Source organism: Phascolarctos cinereus, unplaced genomic scaffold (assembly GCF_003287225.1).
Source record: "Phascolarctos cinereus isolate Bilbo 61053 unplaced genomic scaffold, phaCin_HiC Scaffold_5;HRSCAF=322, whole genome shotgun sequence".
In the NCBI taxonomy this organism is placed as follows: Eukaryota; Metazoa; Chordata; class Mammalia; order Diprotodontia; family Phascolarctidae; genus Phascolarctos; species Phascolarctos cinereus.
The window spans coordinates 50,366,785-50,389,565 of NW_027555958.1; the positions used below are offsets into that span (position 1 = coordinate 50,366,785).

General features: G+C 42.1%; 1 protein-coding gene across 2 annotated transcripts in view; it reads right to left on the reverse strand.

The window, feature by feature from the left end:
• PTGFRN (prostaglandin F2 receptor inhibitor) overlaps positions 1-22,781 on the reverse strand; it is an 84,511-nt gene that overhangs the window by 14,673 nt on the left and 47,057 nt on the right. For both annotated transcript variants that reach the window (XR_002327619.2, XM_021002727.2), the window contains exons 5-7: positions 12,111-12,536; positions 8,282-8,701; positions 2,946-3,053 (exon numbers count right to left, since the gene is read on the reverse strand). Coding sequence is in view for 1 of the 2 variants with exons in the window: in XM_021002727.2 (XP_020858386.1) it covers positions 2,946-3,053; positions 8,282-8,701; positions 12,111-12,536 (954 nt within the window). In the remaining variant the exon portion in view is untranslated. The remainder of the gene's footprint in view (positions 1-2,945; positions 3,054-8,281; positions 8,702-12,110; positions 12,537-22,781) is intronic.

Below are 22,781 nucleotides of genomic sequence, written 5' to 3' on the forward strand. Positions count from 1 at the left end.
CTGGGAAAATGGCGGGGGAGGGAAGGCATGCTACAGAAATCAGCCATTAGGTTTGTTGTTATCATTCAGTCATTTCAGTCATGTCTGACTCTTTGTGGGTTTTTCTTGGCAAAGATACTAGAGTGATTTGCCTTTCCTTCTCCAGCTCATTTTATAGATGAGGAAAATGAGGCAAACAGGGTGAAGTGACTTACCCAGGGTCATACAGCTTGTAAGTGTCTGAGGCCAGATTTGAACTCAGGAAAGTGAGTCTTCCTGATTTCAGGCCCTGTACTCTATTCACTGTACCACCTAGATGCTCAACCAAGGTCTTTCTCCTTCCAAAGCTTTCTCCGGGGTCTTTACATATAAGAAACAAGACGGCAGTATCTCATTAGGCCTCATACGGGGTATTGTGTTCAGTTCTGGGAAGGACAGTGATAAGCTGGATAGTGTCCAAAGGAGAACAAACAAGATGGTGCTTGAAGGGCTCTTAATGAAACAAGGATGGGACTTGTTCTGTTTGATTCCAGAGAATATAACCAGGAGTGATGGGTAAAAGTTGCAAAGATAACAATTTAGGCTTGATGTCAGGAAAAGAACTTCCTAACAAATGGTTCCATCCAAAAGTGGAATGGACTGAATAGAGAGGTAATGAGTTCCCCAATCTTGGAGGTCTTCAAGTCAAACCTGGATGACCAATTGTCACTGTTACAGTGGAGACGCATTTTGCATTTGGATTGGACTAGATGGTGGTGAGATACTTTCCAACCCTCAAATTCTGTAATTAGCTGATTTTAAGATTTCTTCCAAGTCTAAGAGTCTATCTAGAAGGGGAAGGTCAGTAGCAGGATAACCCTGGAATAGGAAAGGGGCGATTGACCTGATGTTGCCCCTGTACCTAGTTTTACCATTTGTAATGTTTATAAAAGCATCTTAGTAACAGAAAGATTCATAACCTGGACCCAAGCAACTTTACCCATTCTACAATCCAGCCTATTTGCTGTTCCTCATATATGACATTCCCTCTCCCATCTCTGTGCCTCTTCCTATTTCCATACTTAGAATGTATTCCCTACTCATCTCTGCTTCTTGGAATTTCCATTTTCCTTCAAAGCTCAGCCAAAGCATCACTTCCTACATGAAGCCTTTCATGATTCCCCCTATTAGCTGCTAAGGCTGTCCTCAAATCACCCTCTATTTATTTTGTATACAATTATATATGTCCATGTTGAACTCCACACCCCACTCCCAATAGCAAGCAAGGTCCTTAGGAGCAGAGACCATTTCTTTTCTGTCTTTGTATCACCAGCACCTAGTACAACACCTGGTATATAATAGGAACTTAATAAATGCTTGTTGATCGATGGAAAGAAGGAAAGAAGCCATTCATTAAGTTTAACTCAAGCTACAACTAGCTTACAGTTCCCGTATTAAAAGAACACGGTCACCACATGAAAGGCACCATTTGACTGGTGTATAGGTAGAAGGGAGAATGGAATACCATCAGTATAAGTAGACAGATGGAGGCTGGGGAAAGGGCAGCTCGCTGACTCTGCCTCTGTTTGACCACCTGTCCTACTTCTTGGGTTCTCTGCAATGGTGGACCTTAATTTGAGTATATATGGGTTAACCATATTACAGCTAAAGATAACAGCAGCATGGCACACAAGAAGGAAAAAAGGGATTCAGGAGACAGTGGGACAAGAGGATCAGGGAACAGGACTAATCTTTCTTCAGGCATTTAAAACAAAATAAGATATAGAGACTCTTTCCACAACCTGTTTGGTCATGAAGTGAGGGAGAAAAAAGTTGTATCTTGGACATATTCCCAAAGAACTTACTGGATAAGTGATTTCTGTTAGGATTATTTGTTTGTTCATTCATTCTTTTAAACACTTACCAAGTGCCTATGATAGTTGGGAATATTAGTATACATAAGACAGTCCTTTCCCTTCATGAGTTTATAATCTAGTAGAGGGGCATAATCTGTATTTATTTTGGTACTTTCCAGCCATCTCCAGGCACTCCAGCTACCACCGCCTTCACCTCTTTTCATCAAAAGATGAGCTGGGCCATCTCTAGTTGTCCTGATCTATATCTGTCCACTGGACCCAGATGGCTCTGGAGGAGAAAGTGAGGCTGGTGACCTTGCACAGCCCTCCCTCACTTAAATCCAATTCACTTGCAAGTCATGGCATCACCTTACTGATGTCATGGTCCTCTTGGAGAATGAAAGAAAAACCATGCGCACAATCAAAAGCTGAACTCCAGCCCCTGAGAACCTGGGCCCTGACTGGTGAATTTTCATCTCATTTTGTCCAATCCCAAGCCTACTGAACCACTTCCCGGTTGTCTCCAAGCTATGCTATCTCACATGAAGCCTCCATTTACCTTCCCCCCTTTCCAATATGAACTCTCATATGTACCGTCTTCCTCTATTTTAGAAATCCTTGTGGAAAGGGTCTGCCTTGCGTTCCTGTATTTGTATTTCTAGCACTTAGCACATAGCAAGCACTTAATAAATACTTCTTCATTCATTCATTTCTTAGATATTTTGTGTTTATTTATTGGTGTTTTGGTTTCCCCAAGCAGGGGCCATCTTGCTGTATTGTATTTGTATCCCTAATACAAGTTCTTGGCATATAGTAAGCGAGATATGTGTATATGTGTGTGTATGTGTATGTATATATACAAGTATATGTTTATATATTTGTGTCTTGATATATATTTTCTTTCATTCTGTACATACTAATATTAATTTCTTAGTTTACTGATTTCCACCCCTGAAGGCAGGGACTGTTTCTTTTCTGTCTTTGTCTCCCCAGCATCTAGTCTAGGTCTGACACATAATAGGTTATATATAAACATATGAAAGTTAATTGAATAAAATATGTACATGAAAAAAATACAGGGTTACTCCTCTTCTCCCCCCAATAAAAGGAAGAGGAAAAATGGACAAATACCTGGGTCGAGGGCTGCTCCTTCCAGAGAGATGATGCAGAACAGTTTAATCAGATCTCCTCGATACACTGTTGGAGTGTCAGAATGCACTGAGACGTTAAATATGGGCCCTGGAAGAAAGTAATTGTGATCCCGTTACTTCTATTGCCTCGGTTCAAAATTTAACTCCAACTCTTAAAATAAATTTTTACATGAGTTTAAAAACATACAGCTTCTTCTCACTTAGAACTAGTCTGGGAATATCCACTAAAAGATCTTTTCTACATTCAGATACCAAAAGCTTAACTCTGCCAAATGAATTGCATCTGAAAATCATGAGTAATTTTTTTTCTTCCCTTTTCCTTTCTGTGATGCCAAAGGAAGCATGCTCATTTGCAGGCCCTACAGAAGGTCCCTTATCATGGCTTATTGTTATTGGTAGGGTTCACTACTGGGTAATGAACTTGGCAGTCTTAGTAATGGTGGTTACTGGATATCCCTCTTAGAATTCTAACTTTAGAGGAACTGGAATTGGAATCGTCACATCGGTCTCTCTGAGGACCACCCTGCCTCGCCACCCCCCACCAAATACAGAGGGTAATGATGTAGCTCTTTGAAAAGGGGACTGAGAGTGTTACATCTCATTAGATTCTTAGGAGGTAGATCATACATCTAGTGACATAGATAGATACAAATACAAGTTAACTCTAGGTGGGGAACAGTGTTCTCAAAATTTTGGTAGTTGTGAGCTGATGACAATGTTACAAAGCAACCCATACAAAGCAGGGCTTAGCACAGTAATTAAATAATATTTTAATGGCAAAATTAATCAGACATATACTTAATGATAAGCATAAGTGTCATTATTCTACACAGTAATTAGATGCACATGGCAAACCATTCACATAAATGAAAATGAATGACAGGATGGCAGATTTAGAATGGGAAAGGCCCATAGAGGTCATGTAGACCAATGCTTTCATTTTACAGATGAAGAAATTTAGGCCTACAGATGTTAAGTGACTCAGCCATGTTCACACAGGAAATAAGCCACCAGTCAAACCCGGGACATTTCACTACAACTCCATACCCCTTTCCATTGTCAGTCATTCAGTTATGTCCGACTCTTTGTGATTCCATATAGGGTAAGGTAAAGATACTGGAGTGGTTTGCCATTTCCTTCTTCAGTGGATTAAGGCAAACAGAGGTTAAGTGACTTGCCCAGGGTCACACAGCTAATAAGTGTCTAAGGCTGGATTTGAACTCAGGTCTTCCTGACTCCAGGCTCAGAGCTCTATCCACTGAGTCACCTAGCTGCCTCCACTCTTCCACTGCATTGATTCAAATTAAGCATTTATAAAGTCAGCTAAAAGAAAGGGGTAGTCTTGGACAAGAGATTAGATGTTGTAGCCTCTAACTTCAACCTCTGTCAGACCAATTTGTTGTTCTTCTTATGGTTCTGATTCTAGGAAAGAGTGAAGTCTAGAGTCAACCCCATTTCTCCCCAGCCCAGGACCTCCCTGTCTATCCTGGGCAGGCTCCCATTACTTGGGGATGGGCATACTTATCAGCCAGGGTTTCCAGGGCTATAAAGAGGCCCTGTCCAGACTTCCAAGAAGTAAGGAAAACAGACCACAGCTATGGACTGTGTGGATTCTTGGGTTTATCAAGGGATGCCAGTGAAAAGTAACACTCTCTTCTCTGATTAGACAAAGAGGGAAACAGGCCCATATTCAGAAGTTGGCAGCTAAGGCAAAGGCAAAGAGATGAAGGCTACCCTTCTTTGCCCACCCTCTCCCCCCAAAAAAATCCTGGCAGAGTATTAAAGTCTGCATGGGGAGGGTATTTTGTAATGGTACCATTTAATCCAATTTCAATCATATTGCTTTCTTAACAACAAGTGTCCAGGGAATGGCAATTTTGTTGGGGAGAGTAATTCAGAAATAGGGCAGGCAATTCTGGGTAGGACGCTGGGCTTGGACAGCATAAATGCTCCGAGTTACAAGACGGGTACGAGAGGGGTGGCCCAGCAGGCAAGACAGTCACAGAAAAGGATGTGCCAAGGACAAATTTCACCTCTAGATGGACCTCCAGCCAGCCCTCCTCCCCCTCTTCCCCAGGCAGTTATTTGACTCTTTCTAGGTCTTGCTCTTCCTCTTTTCTGCCCCATCATAGTGAGGTGACAACTAGCCTGACCCACTAATGCTCAACCAGGGGTTTCAAAGCTGGATGTGGAGGTACTTTATTCAAAACTTAGCAGAAACAGAGGAGAAAGTGATCACAATTTTTTGTTGTCCAGTCATTTCAATCACGTCTGATTGTTCATGATCCTATTTGGAGTTTTCTTGGCAAAGATATTGAGGTTTCTTATTTCCTTCTCCAGCTCGTTTTACAGATAAGGAAACTAAGACAAACAGGGTTAAATGACTTGCCCAGGGTCACACAGCTAGTATGTGTCTGAGGCCAGATTTTCCAGATTTCCTTAGGAAACCTCAATTTAAGAGTGCCTGTATTTCTCATTCTCCCTGTTTGCCATGGTGCAGGATAAAGTTTCCATCACAACACTGATGCTAGGAACAAGATTTTTTTTTTTTGTGGGGGAGAGGTGGCATGTATGCAGTAATGAATTATGCATGGTAGCAACTTATTAGTAATGAAGACAATGCTGTCAGCACAGATCTTTAAGGTCTGAAATACTTTCGTTATGCTGAATTTTCATGGTAATGGTATTTCTTGAATTGGACTTGGACCAATTCACTTAGAGGATCATGGAAAAAAAGTTTGAAGGGGTGTTAGAGCTCCTTTAGTTTTATAGATAAGAAAAGTGAGGCGTAGGGAGTTAAAGTGTCTTGTCTTGAGTTAAACAGAGAGTAAGCCCAGATCCAAACCTAGATTCTCTGACTCTGCGGTCTGTGCCCCTTCTACTATCTTACCCTAATTTCCTAAATGAGAAAGACGGGCCTAGACTAGGAATCAGGGGATCAAAGTTCTAGTCAAGGGTTCCCTCTTTGGGCTTCAGTTTCCCAATCTCTAAAATTCAGGAGGTGAACTAGATAATCTCACAGACAGAGCTTTTCCAGCTCTGATATTATGCTCCTAAAAGTTGAGTGAAATGAGTCAAATTCCTAGAGGTCTCTCAACTCCCAATCTACTGGAGAGTGCATTTGACCACACTGTCTTTCAAAATGCTATCCAAGGTCAGACCCTATCACCTCTGACCTGAACTGCTGGCAATATAGTCATCAACAGAACCTCACAAAGCATGTATTTCTAGGCTGTCCTCTCTCCAAACCATTCCCCAAACAGCTACCAAATAAATCTTCCTGAAGCACCTCTAGTCCCACAGTTTAACCATCTCACTCCTGCTCAGAAATCTTCAATGATTCCCTCTTTCTCTAGGATAAAATATCAACTCCTCAGCCTGGAATGTAGGGCCCTTAGGGCTTTTCACAGCCTGCTTTCCATCTACCTTTTCAGACTCGTTTCACAGTATCTCTCTTCACATACTCTGTTCCAGACAAGCCTGCCTACCGACTGTTTCCCAAACCTGACACTCCATCTATTTTCTCCCAGTATCTGCACAAACACAGGCTGTTCCCTCTGTAACACACACTTTCTTTTCACCTCCATCTATTAGCAATCTCTAGTCTCTTTTCAAGGTTCAGTGCAGGTACTCTGGTCTTTCCTGATCTCCCCAGTTAGTGATCTCCTCATCTTCACCTTGTCTCATATTTATTTTGTTGTGTATTTGTTATATACCCCATCGGAATACGCCCTCCCTAGGGAGGGGATGGGGAAGAGTGTTTCTTTATTGTCTTTGAATCCTTAGGACCAAGCACAGTGCCTTTGGGCATGATGCTTACAAATGTCTGTTGAATTGAACAAGAAGCAGAGATATGAAAGAAGGCTACTTTCGATCACATTAATATAGATTCCACTCCCCACCAATACCCCAAGTCATTAAAAACGAAGTAAAGTACTAACCAGTGGAAAAGCACCAGAGGGAATACCCAGGGAAAAATGAGATGGGGCCAGAGGAAGAGAGGGAAATTAGTCACCAGGGAGAGATGCATTATAAAACGTGGCTTAAGGCTTGCTGCACACTTAAGTGATAGCTCTTTTGTTTTCAGGATGGATCAAGTGCTGTCTGGAGCCGTGGCCTTCTATGGAGCACTCAGTCTTGATGGTAACTTATTTTTAGTGAAATAAGGGAATCTTCCTCAAGACTGAACAAACAATTCCAAAGGTTTGGTAAGAAGGGGAAAGAGCTTGGGCATTAATTTCAGTCTAGAAGCTACAGACAATAAAGACAAGCATCACATGACCTTCTCTCTTCTGATTTGGGAAATTTAAGAGTATTTCCTATATGTAATTAATTCTTGAATGGTTAGTTTAGAAAATATAAAGGAATAAATGAACAGTCATCATGGAAATGACTTCTAATTAGGGGTCAAGAGGGCAGTCACAAGAAACATTAGTAGAAGTGGCCTGCACCTCATGGAGAACATCACTTTCCCCTCCTGCATCCCAAGAATGGGGAAAACGGCTGAGGAATTTTCAGTGGCCCAAGTTTAGTTCCCCTATAACAGTAAGTCAACAACTTGAAACTTGTGATGAACTGGCCTCATTTTTCCTTGTGCAAGGTTATTAAGCTATTAAAGCTAAAAAACTGCACTAAGACTTTGAGACCTACACATTTTTAAAAAATCTCTATTACTCGTTGCTGTTCTTAGCAAAGACAGACAGACCGACAGACACATTCCACCTCCACACAGCTGCCCTGGGTACTCTGCCAAGCACACAAGCACAGAGGGAGTTGTTTGCCAAACCAGACGCAATGCCAATGGAATGAAGATGAAACTGTCTTCCCGTGTATGGAAATACTGCTTTGATTTTGGGGGTGGGGAGGAGAGGGCTGGAGGAAGTCTATGCCTGTCATTTCATCACTGTAGGGATTCCTTCCACAGATTCCAAGCAGCCACTCACCTGTAATATACAGTCTTACAAAATTGCCTGTGACTCAGATAGGGGAAGCCCTTTGCCCATGGTCCATAGAGCTGTTACGTATCAAAGGCAGAATCTGAACCCAGGTCTTCTTGATTCCTAAGCCAGATCTTTTATTTACCATGCCATGCTGCCTTGATAAGTCAGACTAATAAAAGTTATGGTGCACGTCTGTACCAGACTCCCCACCCCAAGCCCAACCACTTATGTAACCTTGGGCAAAGAAAACATTTCCCCTCTCTCAGCCTCAGTTTCTTCTTCTGTAAAATGAGGGGGTGGGCTTAGATCACCTCTAAGGTGACACTGAGCTCTACAATTTTATTCTTCTATGATTCCACCTCAATTCTACACCAACCTGTGGTTTGGAAGTCTATCAGAATTGGATTAGATAAACTGGTCCCTGCTTCTCTCCACAAGTTGCCTCCAGCGGGGGACCAGGCTGTTACCACACAGCGGTACAGGCCAGCATCGGACACCTGAGTCTGGTACATTCGATAGCGGAATTCATCTTCTTGGACCTTTTCCAGCACTACTCCATCAGCCCGGGCCTCATCAGTCCAATTCTCCAGCTTCACCACTGAATCCTGGTCTAAGGAGATGATGTGCTTCGTCTCGTTGGGGCTGAAGGGGTCTGCCGCAGGCTTCTCAGCTGTGACGAGGACTGAATACCGAGGAGTCTTTATGTGCTCAGAGGAAACCTTACAAGTCATCTCAAAAGTATTTCCTGCAGCAAAGAAAGGCTTTGCCTTCCTCGCCTTCACGAGGAGCACAGAATCTGAAATACAGCATCAAAAGAAATTAATTACAGAAGGGACTTAGGACAGTCAGACTTTTTGCTCCCAGATATTATCAAAGAAGCGCTCACTCATTTGAACACCGTCCTAGACATGCACTTGCTCCCCAAAGCTGGAGAGTCAAGGAGGAAAAAAAACGTGGATTGGAGGACAAGCTGAAAATCACTAAAGAGGCAGGATGAGTTCCAACCACAGAGGGGCGGGGAGAGTTGAGTCGGGGAAAATTTGGTTCTGGGCCACTGGAAGATGTATTAGAGGATGAACTGGGGAAAGTCTAGGGAGGCTCCTACTGTCTCTAACAGGGTACTCTGGGTGGCTCTGGAGAACCCCAGGATTATTGGTACTGTACAAAGACAGTTCCCGGGCAGCTAGGTGGCACAGTGGATAGAGCACTGGCCCTGGATTCAGGAGGACCTGAGTTCAAATCTGACCTCAGACACATAACACTTACTACCTGTTACTCTGGGCAAGTCACTTAACCCCATTGCCTAACCAAAAACAAAACAAAACAAAACAAACAAACAAACAAACAAAAAACAAAGACAGTTCCCTCTCCTTTCTACCCCATATCTCTCATCTCCCTTTTCCCCTGCCTGCACTCTTCTGCCCTACCTCCTCATTCCACAGATCAATCCAGTTCAGCAGGTGAAAACTGCTAAATGTCAGGACATGGGGGTGGGACCTAGGGCTACTCGGTTCAGAGCAGGACTTCATGTCTTACCCCCATTCACTCAGCCTTTGGAATCTGTTCTGATTGACGGACCAGTAAGTGAAAACTCATCATATCCACCCTATCTATCCCATGTAAGACCATGCTTCACAACACACCCAGTAGGACACGAGGGTTGACCCAGCATGGATACGCTACTAATCTGCCCTGCCTATATGTATTCCTCTGCACCCTATTATTCCCATTTTCCAGCTTTTACTCTAGAAAAAAAGCATCCACATAACTGGAAAGGACATGGCAATCTGCTCCCCCACAGCTCCACTCACAATCCCTGTGGCTTCCCCATCCAAAACTTCGCCTGGCCATCAATCCCCTCTATGTGCTGTATCTCCTATTAGAATTTAAGCTTCTAGGGGCAGCTAGGTGGTGCGGTGGATAGAGCACTGGCCCTGGATTCAGCAGGACCTGAGTTCAAATCCAGCCTCAGATACATAACACTTACTAGCTGTGTGACCCTGGGCAAGTCACTTAATCCCATTACCTAGCCCCAAAAGCAAAATAAAACAACAACAACAACAACAAAAAGAATTTAAGCTTCTAGAGTGAAGACTTATTCACTTTTGCATGTGTATAGTACCTAACAATGCCTGGAACATACTAAGTGGTTAATGAAGTCGTTGAGTTCCTAAATCAATCCCTAACAAGTCACTTAATCCCTGACACTTAAGTTTCCTCACTTGCAAAATGGAAATGCTTGTGCTATATACCTATCTCACTTTAAAGTAAAGTGAAGAAAATGCTACAGAAATGTGAAAGCACTATGGAAAAATCATCATCACCATTTTCATCCTGGGGAATAAAAAAGTCATCATGTGATACTTTGCAGTGCACACAGTAGGCACTTGATGTTTATGCACATGAATTGAAATGAGCCAGATTCTGGTTCTCTATCTTGTTGGACATACAGTAAGTACTGCTTGCTGAACTGGATCATCTGTGGGGTAAGGGATGGAGCAGACGAATGGCCGAGAGGGCAAAGATGGGATAAGAGGCAGGAACTGCCTTCAGGCGCTTCTGAAAACTCATTCCGCCAATGTTTTCTGAACGCCTTGTGTGTGCAAGTCACAGTGAGGAGAACAGAGAATAAGACTGCCCCTGTCCTGTGGAGCTGACCACATAGTAGAAGAAAAAAAGAATCATATATAGTGTCCGAAAAGTCTTAGTGCAGCTTAAAGCTTTCACAGATTAAAATATAAGACTTTTGGTACATTCTGTACAATTCGTATACTTTAACACTGTAGCCCAAAGCTTAGGGATTAAGTATAGTTAGCACTGCTATAATATGCTCCTAAACATGCTGCTGCTATAACGTGCTCCTAAAAAACCATGTCGTTATGCAAAATTGTCCAATAAAAAACACAAGCTTATGGGAAAAATGGGGTTAGGAGCACAATCTGTCCAGCCATAATTGTTTCTTTTATTTTTGCAACATTGCCTCTGATGGGCCACAATGTGGATTCCTTTATGTCTGTTGCTTGGGAGATATGACACGTTCTCTGGTGTCTCCCAAAAGGCTTTATTGATTCACATTTCTTCTCAACACTTGAAATTTTCCTTTAGAATGCACTGATTAGAATTTTTGAACCAGAATGCTTAGATGTTTGGGGATATTTAATGAATATGCATGTGTGTACACACACATATACGTATGTATGTATAGGTATGTGGATACATGTATGCATATGTATATACACAGTTATATTTATGCGCATGTGTGCATATATATTATGTATTGAATATATACACATATACACACACATATGCACAAAGCTCACAAACATTAAAGAATAACAAAACACAAACTTAGAGGATAACGATATACATACACGAAGTGAAATGAGGTAGCTGGCAGATATTTAAGGGCAGTGGGGGTGGGCATTTTGTGTATTCCTATATAGCTCAGGTCAGGTGGGTATAGCTTTCTACATTCACTTAGTGTTTCTTGTGGATGAAATCACACATAAGCAAACATGAAATTCACATGATGCTGAAATTGTTCCCTAATATATCAATGTGCAGCTGGAACAAAAACAAGCATTGTAACAGAATTACCATACCAAAACAGGGCCATGGTCTGCTCTGTCCTCAAGTGGTAGTACCCAGATGATAAGTAACTATAATGAGAGTCTACACGGCATAGTGGCTAGAATGCCTGACTTCAGACTCAGACACTCATCAACTATGTGACCACGAGAACACCATAACCTCTCAGTTTCCTCATCTGTCAAAAGTACTTACCTCAGATCACAAAAGTTCAAAAGAGATGATGTGCTTTGTAAACAAAGTGCTATGTAACTACTAATTATTATTGTTGTCACTATTACTTATTATTATACTATCTACCTCTCAGAGGGTTGTTGAGAAGAAAGCAATTTGCCAATCTTAAAGCACTAAATACACCTTTGCCCCATAAACTTATAGGCCTGGAGTCAAGAAGACCTGACTTCAAATGTAGCCTCAGATACTACCTATGTACCTTGGGCATGTCACTTAACCTTTGCCTCAGTTTCCCCATCTGTAAAATGGGCATGATAATAGCATCTACCTGCCAGGGTTGTTATTAAAAGGTAGTTATTACTACTGCTGCCACTGCTGCTGTTGTTGCTGCTACTACTAGGAAAGAGGAGTTACTACTCAGTAAGAGGAATCATCGTTCCTACCTTCCACAACCCAAAAAATGTTGACAGGCTTGGATACGACTTCCTTGCTTTTCATCCAGCTTTTGTTATGCTGTCTGGTCCATGCAGACACAACACAGTAGTAATTTCCTCTGTCTCCCTCTGAAGTCCTCTGAATACGAAAACTAAACCTGGCCCCATCCTCCTTGGAGAAAATAATCTCCCCATTCTGTGCCCTCTGCCTACTCTTCTCCCCAAATCTCAGGGTCCAGTCTGCATCCATGGTGGCAAGTAGCTCATCGGACACCACTTCATCACTGCGAGAGTCCATCCTGTAGTACCAAGAAACAGTGAAGCGGACGTTGGCATCTGCATTCCTCACATCTGCTATCTGGCACTCCAGCTCTGTGGGATCATCCAGGTACTCAGGGACCCTAGAAGCATTCATCAGCACCTCAAACAGCGGCTCTGTGAAAGAAAAGGGAAGACAGAAGGGCTCAGAAAGAGCAACCCACCACAGAGATAGCACGAGACAGTGAAGTTTTGGGTTTTCTAAGCCACAGGATTGTTTTTATTCATACAATTGTAAGCTTAAACATCAAATAAAATGGGTATCTCTATATACAAATTACAACAGAAAATGAAGATTGTATATGAAACTGCAGAACTCTTATGAAGTTCAGCTTGCTTTTCTTGTAAAATCTGTAATAAATTCAACCTGCAATGTTCAAAGATGCCACGTTTGTTTGTGACTTTCTGGTCTCACTTCTGATCTCTTCTGTGCATGTCTTAGAAAAAGCCAATGACCCTCTTTTTTTTTTTTTGCTGCTACCTTATCTCTGTCCTGCACTCTCCCTACCACCACCCAGCCACTAGGAAATAAAAAAAGAAAAACACACCATTGTAACAAATATGCAGAATCAGGCAAAACACATCTCTATATAGACTGTCTGAAAATCATATGCTTCCACAATCTGCATCTCAACTATATCACCTCTGTGTCCTAAGGTGGGCAGCACACTTCAACATCAATCCTTTGACATCTCAACGGGTCACTGTATTGATCAGAATTCTGAAGTCTTTTAAAATTGCCTGTTTTTACAATATTGTTGCTGTATAAAATATTCTCCTGGTTCTGTTCACTTTAATATATATATCAGATGATATAAATTTTCCCAAGTTTCTCTAAAACTGAACCACAAGCCTAAAATGTTAGAGTTAGAAGGGACCCCCAGTGAATATCTAATTAGCCTCCCTTATCTTATAGATGAGGAAACTAGGGCCAAAAAGGAAGTGATCTATCCAAGGTCAAACAGGCAGAAAATTTTCCGATCTCTATGAATACAGCATCCCCTACAATAGTGAAATATGAGAGAGAGAGAGAAAGAAAGAGAAAGAGAGAGAAGGGAAGAGAAGAAGAGAAAGAAAGAAGGAAAGAGAGGGAGGAAGGAAGAGAGAGAGAGAGAGAGAAAGAGAGAGAGAGAAGGGAAGAAGTGAAGAAGAGAAAGAAAGAAAGAAAAGGAAGGAGAGGGAGGAAGGAAGAGAGAGAAAGAGAGAGAGAGAAGGGAAGAGGAGTAGAAGAGAAAGAAAAGAAGGAAGAAGAGGGACAAAGGAAGAGAGAGAGAGAGAGAGAGAGAGAGAGAGAGAGAGAGAGAGAGAGAAAGGAAGAAAGGAAGGAAAAAAGGGAAAAAGAAAGAAAGAAAATCCTAAACTTCCAGAGCTGACTCCTGGTCCTGACTCCCAATCCAGAATTCATTTACACACCACGTGGCACTTCACTCTGACAGATTTCAGTAAGAGTCCATTAATCATCTCTCCTACTATATACAAATGATAAAATCCAAGAGATAGAAGACAATGTGAAGTCATCCAGTTCAAACTGCTCTCTAATAGATGCAGGAGCTGAGGCCCAGAGGCGTGTTTCACAAAAGTCACAGAGCTCATCTGGGGCAAATTCAGGACTTGAATCCAGATCTCCAGCCTCCCGGTGCCACTGTTCTTTCCACAGTTTCTCATGGCTGTATAAGTTCAATTAAGGCTTCTCTGATTGAACAGAAGGATCTAGGAAAAGATTTGTTTCCAAACCTAAATAACACTGATAAACATGGCAAGAAATGAAGCTCGTGAAAAGACACTTTTCAGAACTTTTAAAATATTCACAGAGATTCTCAATTTACAGCTGGAGAAACTTCAGAAGCCATCTAGTTCCATTTAGTTCAAACCATCTTGTTTTCAAATGAGAATAGTGGAGCCCAGGGTAGTTAAATGACTTGCCCAAGATCACAAAGTATTAAGTGTAAAAGGCAGGATTTGAACCCATGTCGTCAGACAGCAGAGTTTGTGCCTTTTATCAAGCACTAGGCTAGATGCAAACCTTAAAGCACCATATAAATACTAAGTTGGTGCTGAGGATACAAAGATAAAATAAAACAGCTCCCATATTCAAGAAGTTTCCATAGTATTTTAATATTTCTTAAAGAAATGGAAACTTCCCTTTATTCATTCATGATCATCTATTAGAGCAGCTAGGTGGCGCCAGAGTGCACACAGCGCTGGGCCTGGAGTCAGGCCGACTCAATTTCCTGAGTTCAAATCTGTCCCCAGACTTTTACTAGCAGAGTGACCCTAGAAAAGTCATTTAACCCTGTTTGCTTTGGTTTCCTCATCTGTAAAATGAGCTGGAGAAGGAAATGGCAAACCACTCCAGTATCTTTGCTAAGAAAACCCCAAATGGGGTCACCAAGAATGGACATGAAATGACTGAACGACAGTAACAACTATTAAAGACAACAGGACTAGAAGCTAGAACATCTCAGTCTGACACCTGGCTCTGCCACTTACTGGCCATATGACCCTGAGCAAGTCATGTTCACCTCTCTAAGCCTCCGCTTCCCTCATCTTGGAGGATCTCCAAGGTTCCCTCTAGCAACGGCCTTCTGTGATTCTGTAAATGCACCTCTCACGCTCAATCTCCCACCATCCTTTCTGTCCAAATCACCTTGACTAAACAACTTAGTTTCACCTATGACTCATCTGGATTATAAACTGTTGAGGTCATGGTGCTCATCTTTGGTGATTTACATGTCGGATGAAATTTACAGCTTTGTGACTAAGCCAAGTGACTTACATCATTTAGGGGACAAGAAATGGAACAGAATTTTGAATTTCCCCCCCCCATGTACGAAGATGAAAAACACCAGAATTCCTCATTATGAATTGAATTTGGACCACTAGAAGTTCTCACCATTGTCTCTGCCATTTTTGCTTTCAATGATTCAAGCTCATCTTTTATTGGAAAAATCCTCCCCTGAGGAAAAGCCACCTTACTGCCTAATTCTCTTAGATGTTTCCAAGCGTACAAAATGTTTATGATTCTTTTGTGAAATTGTAGATGATCATCTGTAGCTATAAATTACTGTTATAAAATATTGGGCAGCTAAGTGGCGGCATAGTGCATAGGGTGCTGGCCCTGGAGACACGAAGACTTCCTGAGTTCAAATACGGCCTCAGTAGCTGTGACCCTGGGCAAGTCAGTTACTCCTGTCTGCTTCAGTTTCCTCATTTGCAAAATGAGCTGGAGGAGGAAATGACAAATCACTCCGGTATCTTTGCCAAGAAAACTCCAAATGGGGTCATGAAGAGTCAGACACAAGTGAACAACAAAATTTTTCTTAGTTATACACAATTTGTATTTTTGAAGCTTGTAGCTATGAATCTGCAACTTAAATGTGCTTCATTAATTTTATTTATTTATTTGCTGAATTTCTTTTGCCAAGAGGCAGTATAGCTTGGTGGACAGAGAGTTGGCCTCAAAGTTATGAAGACCCGAGCTCAATTCCTGTCTCAGACATATACTGGTTATGCAGTCCCTGTGCAAGTTACTTAACCTCTAGAGACAGCTAGTGGATAAAACTCAGTCGTTAAACCTCTGGTCCTGGAGTCGGGAAGACCTAAGTTCAAATTCAGCCTCAGACACTTACTAGCTGTGTGACCCTGGGCAAATCACTTAACTTCCATCTGCCTCAGTTTCTTCAACTGTAAAATGCAGGTCACAATAGTACCTATCTTCCAAGATTGTTGTGAGAATCAAATGGGATAATATTTGTGAAGTGCTTGGCACGTAGTAGGTGGTTACTAAATCCTTCCTTCCTTTTTTCCTTCCTTCCTTCCCTCTCTCCCTCCTTCTTCCTTTCCTTCCTTTCCCTCAGTGCCTTAGGCCTTAACCAAAGAGATCATATAGTCAGTCCCTATTCCTTCATTCTTTTCTATAAAACATCATCTTCCTATTTGTATGCAGGATTAGGACCATCCCAATACAAAGCAAAATAAAATAAAAGGGTCACTTGCCTCTCAGTGAGAGATGAGAAAAATATTAAATACCATATCGTTCACTTTGCACCTGCAGCAGAAACCCCTCACAAATCACATGGCCTCTGCTGAAGACCTCCAGTAATGGGGGACTCATTCTTCCCATGAAGCCTATCAGACTTTGAACAGTTCTGATGATTAAGAGATTTCTCCTTATTTGGAAGCAAAATCTGCTACTCTGTACAGACACCATATTAACTCCTCAGGAAAGCTAATACTGATGAATACTGATATAAACACATTTAAAAAATATCACAGAATCTCATTCTTTTTCTGAATCTCATTCTTAAGAGATAACCTAGGGGCAGCTAGGTGGTATAGTGAATAGAGCACCAGCCCTGGAGTCAGGAGAACTTGAGGTCAAATTCAGCCTCAGAGACTTATTAGCTGTGTGAAATCCCTTGACCCAGAGTGCCTCTGAGAGAGAGAGAAGGCAGAAGAGAGAGAAAGGAGGGAGAAGAGAGAGAGATAGAGGAAGGAGAGAGAGAGAGAAGAGGGAGAGAGAGAGAGAACAGGGGGAGAAAGAGAGAGATAGAAAGAGAGAGAGGAGGGAGAGAGGAGGGAAAAGAGATAGAGGAAGGAGAGAGAGATGAGGGAGAAGAGAGAGGGGGAGAAGGAGAGAACGAGACAGAATCTAGCTCACTGTGATCATTTTTCAATAAATCAAAGAAAGATGACATGCCTCATTCTCGGTCATACCACTAGTGAGGATCAGAACGTACCTTCAGTGTTCTCTCTAATGTTTTACTTTCCCTCTTTAATGTAGTAAAAAGAGCAGTGGACAAAGTATTAGGAGGCAGATTAGTTTCAGATCTGTTGCTAGCTACTTGTGTAACCTTGGGCAAATCACAAATTCTCTGGCTTTAGTACTCTCATAAATAATATACTCCATATTTTCATCACGGGCCAGTCACTGAACCTCGCTGGGCCTCAGTTTCCCCACTTGTAAAATGCAAATAATCAAAATAGTAGCAATTTACAAATAGCTTTAACATCTCTGCTCTCTCATTTGATCCTCAGAAAAACTGAGACAGTTATGATTATCCCCATTTTATGGTGGAGGAAACAGTTTCAAAGAGGTAAAGTGGTTTGTGCAGTCATACAACTAGGAAAGATCAGAGGTAGAATTCAAATTCAGATCTCTGAGAGCTCTTTCTATTTTTTGGCTAGGCAATGGGGTTAAGTGACTTGCCCAGGGTCACAAAGCTAGTAAGTGTTATGTGTCTGAGGCTGGATTTGAACTCAGGTCCTCCTGAATCCAGGGTTGGTGCTCCATCCACTGCACCACCTAGCTGCCCCTGAGAGCTCTTTCTACTACAAGGTGATCTAGAAGACTGGTATTTGCACTGTTGGAGAGGGCAATAAGACCAAAGAAATTCATTAGTCTTTGGGGGTATGCATTTATCTGAAGTCCTTTATTAGCTTGGGAAAGAAGGAAGGAAGGAAGGAGGGAAGGAAGAAGGGAAGGAGGGAAGGAGGAGGGAAGGAAGGAAGGAAAGAAGGAAGGAAGAAAGAAAGGGAGGGAGGGAGGGAGAGAGGGAAGGAGGAGGAAAGGAAAAAAGGAAGGAAAGTAGGAAAAGATAGTTGAGGAAGAAAAGGAGGGAGGAAGGAAGAGAGGGAAGGAGGGAGGATGGGAGGGAGGCCATGCACCTGCATACTGTATGCCTGAAGACAAAAAAGTGAGCTAGTCCTTGATCTTAGGATCTTCCATTTGAATCATTAAGGCAACACATACAGGACAATCCTGGCTAGAAAAGGCTGTTGTGGTTTGGGAATTCAAAGGGATGAGGAATCTCACCCTTTCAGAAGCAATAGGAACACTGATTTTTATTAAAGTTCCCAGAGCAATAAGGGGGTGGGGTGGGGATGAGGAGGGTGGCCCTCCTTTGCTCCCGGGGAAAGGGACTTTGTTCTATTCATATTTTTATCCTCCAAAGGGAGAAGCAGCCAGGCTTGGCAGACAGAAGGCTAACAGCCACTAGAGAGGTGCCCCTGGGGAAGTCACTTAACCCCAGAACATCCCTGGCAGCAAAGACCGAAAACTGCAGGACAGCCATGAGTCTACATTGGCTGGGGGAGCCTCTGCATCCAAAGATGGCTACATCAATGACATCGCAGGTTCAGACCAAAACGAAAGTCCAAGACTGGCAAACAGGGCACCCTGCACACAAGTAGGTCCTCAGGAAATGCTTACTGAATGGATGAAACCGAGGACAGTGGAAAGAGAGCTCCTTTTGGAATCTGCAGCTCTGCTTCCACCACCTCCTGCAAGACCTTCTCTCAAGGGTCCTCATTTGTAAATAACCCTATGATCAGGCAATCGAGTGCCGATCGAGCCCAGCAGCATTTGAGGCATTAGAAAAGCTACAGGTAAGAATCACATTGTAGTCCTTGCCCTCAAGGAGGCTACAATCTAGTTGATGTGATAGGGTTATTATACACATGAAACCATTATTTTAAAATGATAGCATGTCACAAGGTATCAGCTAAGTCTAGAGGGGAAAAAAAAAGATGAGTTCTGAGGTCAGAGGTCCAGAGTTCAAATCCTGCTCCTCTGATGTTTCTTGGATAGTTTCCTCAAATGTAAAACTGAAGGGTTTAGACTAGATGTTCTCTACCTATGATCCTTTTGATGCTACTTACACGACAGACTGTTCAGTGTAAAGACTGGAGAAAGTGTTAAGGGAAGGAAAAAAAAATCAGTGTGGGCTGGAATAATTAGAAGTGAGTCTGGAACAGTGAAGATCTCAGCTGGAGGAAGGGTAGTGTAATGGATAGCGAGAGCTGGCCTTGGAGTCAGGAAGACCCTACCTCAAATCCTCCCTCTGACCCACCCTGGCTGGGTGTCCCTGGGCAAGCTGCTTTACCTTTCTAAGCCTCAAGCAGTTCTCTAAGATTATAAGTTGCAGAAAAGTTGGTGAGCCACATTGGCAAAGAAGTTTCTCACCAGAAATTCCCAATGCTAGAGTCAGCTAAGTGGTGCTGTGGACACAGCATTGGCCCCAGAGTCAAGAGGACCTGAGTTCAAATCCAGCCTCAGACACTTATTAGCTGTGTGACCCTGGGCAAGTCACTTAACCCCAACTGCCTCAAAAGAAAAGAAATTCCCAATTCTGATGAAATCACAGATCCAGTAAGAAATTAAAAAAAAAAAAGAAAGAAGAACAATTTCAGAAACTGTCTTAATAAAGGAGAAAAAAAGAGTTACTCCAAATATGGGTGTGGCGTGGGATACTGGTTGCAGGCAAAAACGGGATCCCCAGAAGAAAGGAATGCAGGAGTAAAGAAATCAATGGAAAAGATGAGTTAATGAATGCATGAGATAGGGATGGTGTTGTAGCCTTCACTGCCCACAGGAATTTTCAAACTATTTTCAAGCAGGTAGTTTGCAAACGAATTTAGGTTTTAACATGGTTCAGGGGTAAAATTATTGAATATTTCCGGCTGCGTGTGATCATTTCTGAATCCATTTCCTCTATCTTCTGTCTCCAAAATATATCGTTCAAATTCTGTAAAGGTATATTTGATGCCAAATGTGATGGAGAACTGTGCCAGAAATAGCTCTGTCACAAGCACTGCCATTCAAAGATGCAATGCTTATTCCAATGTGTTTTAAACACAAAAGGGAAAGAGGGAAATTTTATTATAATGCTCGCTCACATCTATCATCCCCAGCGTTATTCCCATAATGGCTACCCATTAACTGTTGTTCTAATTTCAGGATCTCCTTCCCCTCCCTCCCAACATGGATCAGGACTTCATTGTCATACAATTTACAAAACAGGAAAAATGAGCGTAAATTCCACCATTCTTCTTTTATATGCCATAAAATGTTGGCTGTGCAAATCTTTTCTGAATGGAAGGCAACATGGCCCAGAGTACTGGACCTCAAATCAGAAAGATGGAGGTTTCAATCTATATTCTCAGATATTACTACCTTGGTGACCATGAGAAGGTTAGAAAACAAAGGGAAAGAATGAGACGACCCTTGAGATCCCTTCTGGTTTCATATCTATACTAAACACCAACCTCTCATAGCCTCAGTTTCATCATACATAAAAATAGGGATGATAAAGACCCTTATTTCATAGGGCTTCAGTTGCTTAGTCATTGCTCAGTCATGTCCAACTCTTCATGACCCCATTTAGGGTTGTTTTGGTAGAGATACTGGAGTAGTTTGCCATTTCCTCTCCAGCTTATTTTACAGATGAGGAAACTGAGGCAAACAGGGTGAAGTGACTTGCCCAGGGTCACATAGTAAGTGTATGAGGCCAGATTTGAACTCAGGAAGATGAGTCTTGCTGACTATCACTATGGCACCACCTAGCTCATAGGGTTCCTGTGAGGTTAATGGTAACAAACCTTCACGTGTTATATAAATGTGAGCTATCATAATGATGACGATCTCTTGGAGTTTTAGTTTCTCCATGTATAAAATGGGGAGAGTAACAACTGCACTATTTACTCAACATATCTTTGTTGTGAGGCTCAGAGGTGCTTTACAAACTTTAAATGGATAAGTAACTATCAGCTATTAATATTATAGAATTAGTTTCTGGGTAGCCGAGAGTTAGCCTTTTATTTTTAAATTCTGTGATAGAATTCTTTCTTCTAAATTGTATTAGGCCCTTCTTTGCCTTCCTCAACAACAGGCTGAATATAATTTACCCTTTGGTTGATGACTCAGAGTGAGTATTATTTGGTCATGGTGATGTACTTGAGATATGGCAAGAACTGCTGGACGCGGTGTGGGACAAAGGCATGGAGGAATCCTGACCCAGCACTGACCCGGGACCTTGTTTTCTGAGAAAAGTCCCTGAGGTCATTTTGCTTCTTCGCCTTTTTCAAAATAAAACATGAATAGTTATTATTTGCACACTCCTCAGGAAAGCGCTGTAACCTGCCATCTTTGCTGCAAAATGAATCACTGAATCAAAAGCCAAAGCAGCCTTCTCCCAAGAGGTTTTTCCACCCTTCAGAATATTCATGGTTAGGAAAGCCAAGAGCTGGAAGGATTGGGGGGCCTGGCAAGAACTGATTCCATGGGCATCCAGTCTGATAAGCCATTTACCTAGTCAATCCATAAACATTTACTAAGTGGCCACTGTGTGCCAGGCACTGTGCTAAGACAGTCCCTGCCCTCAAGGAGCCTACAGTCTAACGGGTGAAACAACATGCAAACAGATACATACAAAGCAGGCTATATATAGGAAAAACAGGAAATAATTAACACAGGAAAGACATTGGAATTAAAAAGAGTTGGATGCCTTAAGGAAAGCAGTGAGGGTTATATACTACGCCATTTTCTTCCTAACCCTTGCTTGGTAGAAAATGTGGCTGCCTTCAAAGAATGGATGACTAATTATTTGGGTTGGACTAGAAAATGGAAAGTGGCAATAATTTAGAAGAATTATGGTTCCTGCCAAGGATAAAGCTGAGCAGTACCTAGGCATGGACCCAAAGGTGAAGCTAATTCTGACCAGGGATTGGGATGGGGGCTACTGTATAATGAAAGTAACCAATAACTACGGCTGGAATTCTAGGAGAGACGATACTGGGCTACTGGGGGAGAAATAGAGAAGGATCAGGAAAGGAGACTAAAAGAAAGCTTCCAGAATATGTCTGGTGCCCAGAGGCTACAGGGAGACTGAGCTACTTGTCTGAACAGCAAAGCCTACTCACTAATCCCTTTTAGCTGGAATATGGACTCAGAGTTAAGTACTTAGATCTATAAAAATCTATACTTGTGAAAAAGCTGGGCAAGGGGAAGAAAGTCTTAGAGGGGTACTCAGGGAACCCCAATGTCCTTCCCTACTACCCTCAGTGTCCTCAGGAACACTTAAAACTCTAGCTGTGATCTATTTATCCCAAACATGGTGACTACAAGTATATTTCCTTGCTGGCTGGAAACCTGTTTCATTTTACCTGAAACCTTAGCTGATGCAGTGGGAAGGGAGAAGACTCATTCCTCACTATTTCCAGAATTCATGCTTGAGTAATTTGGGTAGGACTTAATCCACAGTTTACTGAAGCAACAGACTTGGGGGATGAAGTTCCAGCTCTGCTGCATTTTATTTGTGTGACTTCAAGCAAATCACCTAACTTAGCCACAGAATTTCCTCATCCATAAGATGGGGATAATAACTATATCACCAACCACATGAGGCTCCTGGAAGGAGAATGCTTTCTAAATTGCCCTATAAATGAGAGCCCTCATGATCATCCTCTTACGGCATTTAGCTGCTGATGAGAAAAGCCAGCCACAAATTTTCCTCAAGGTAGCCTTGATTCGCAAGTTTGTACCAAATTCTGAAATTATCATATCATGTCTTCAGGATGGATCTA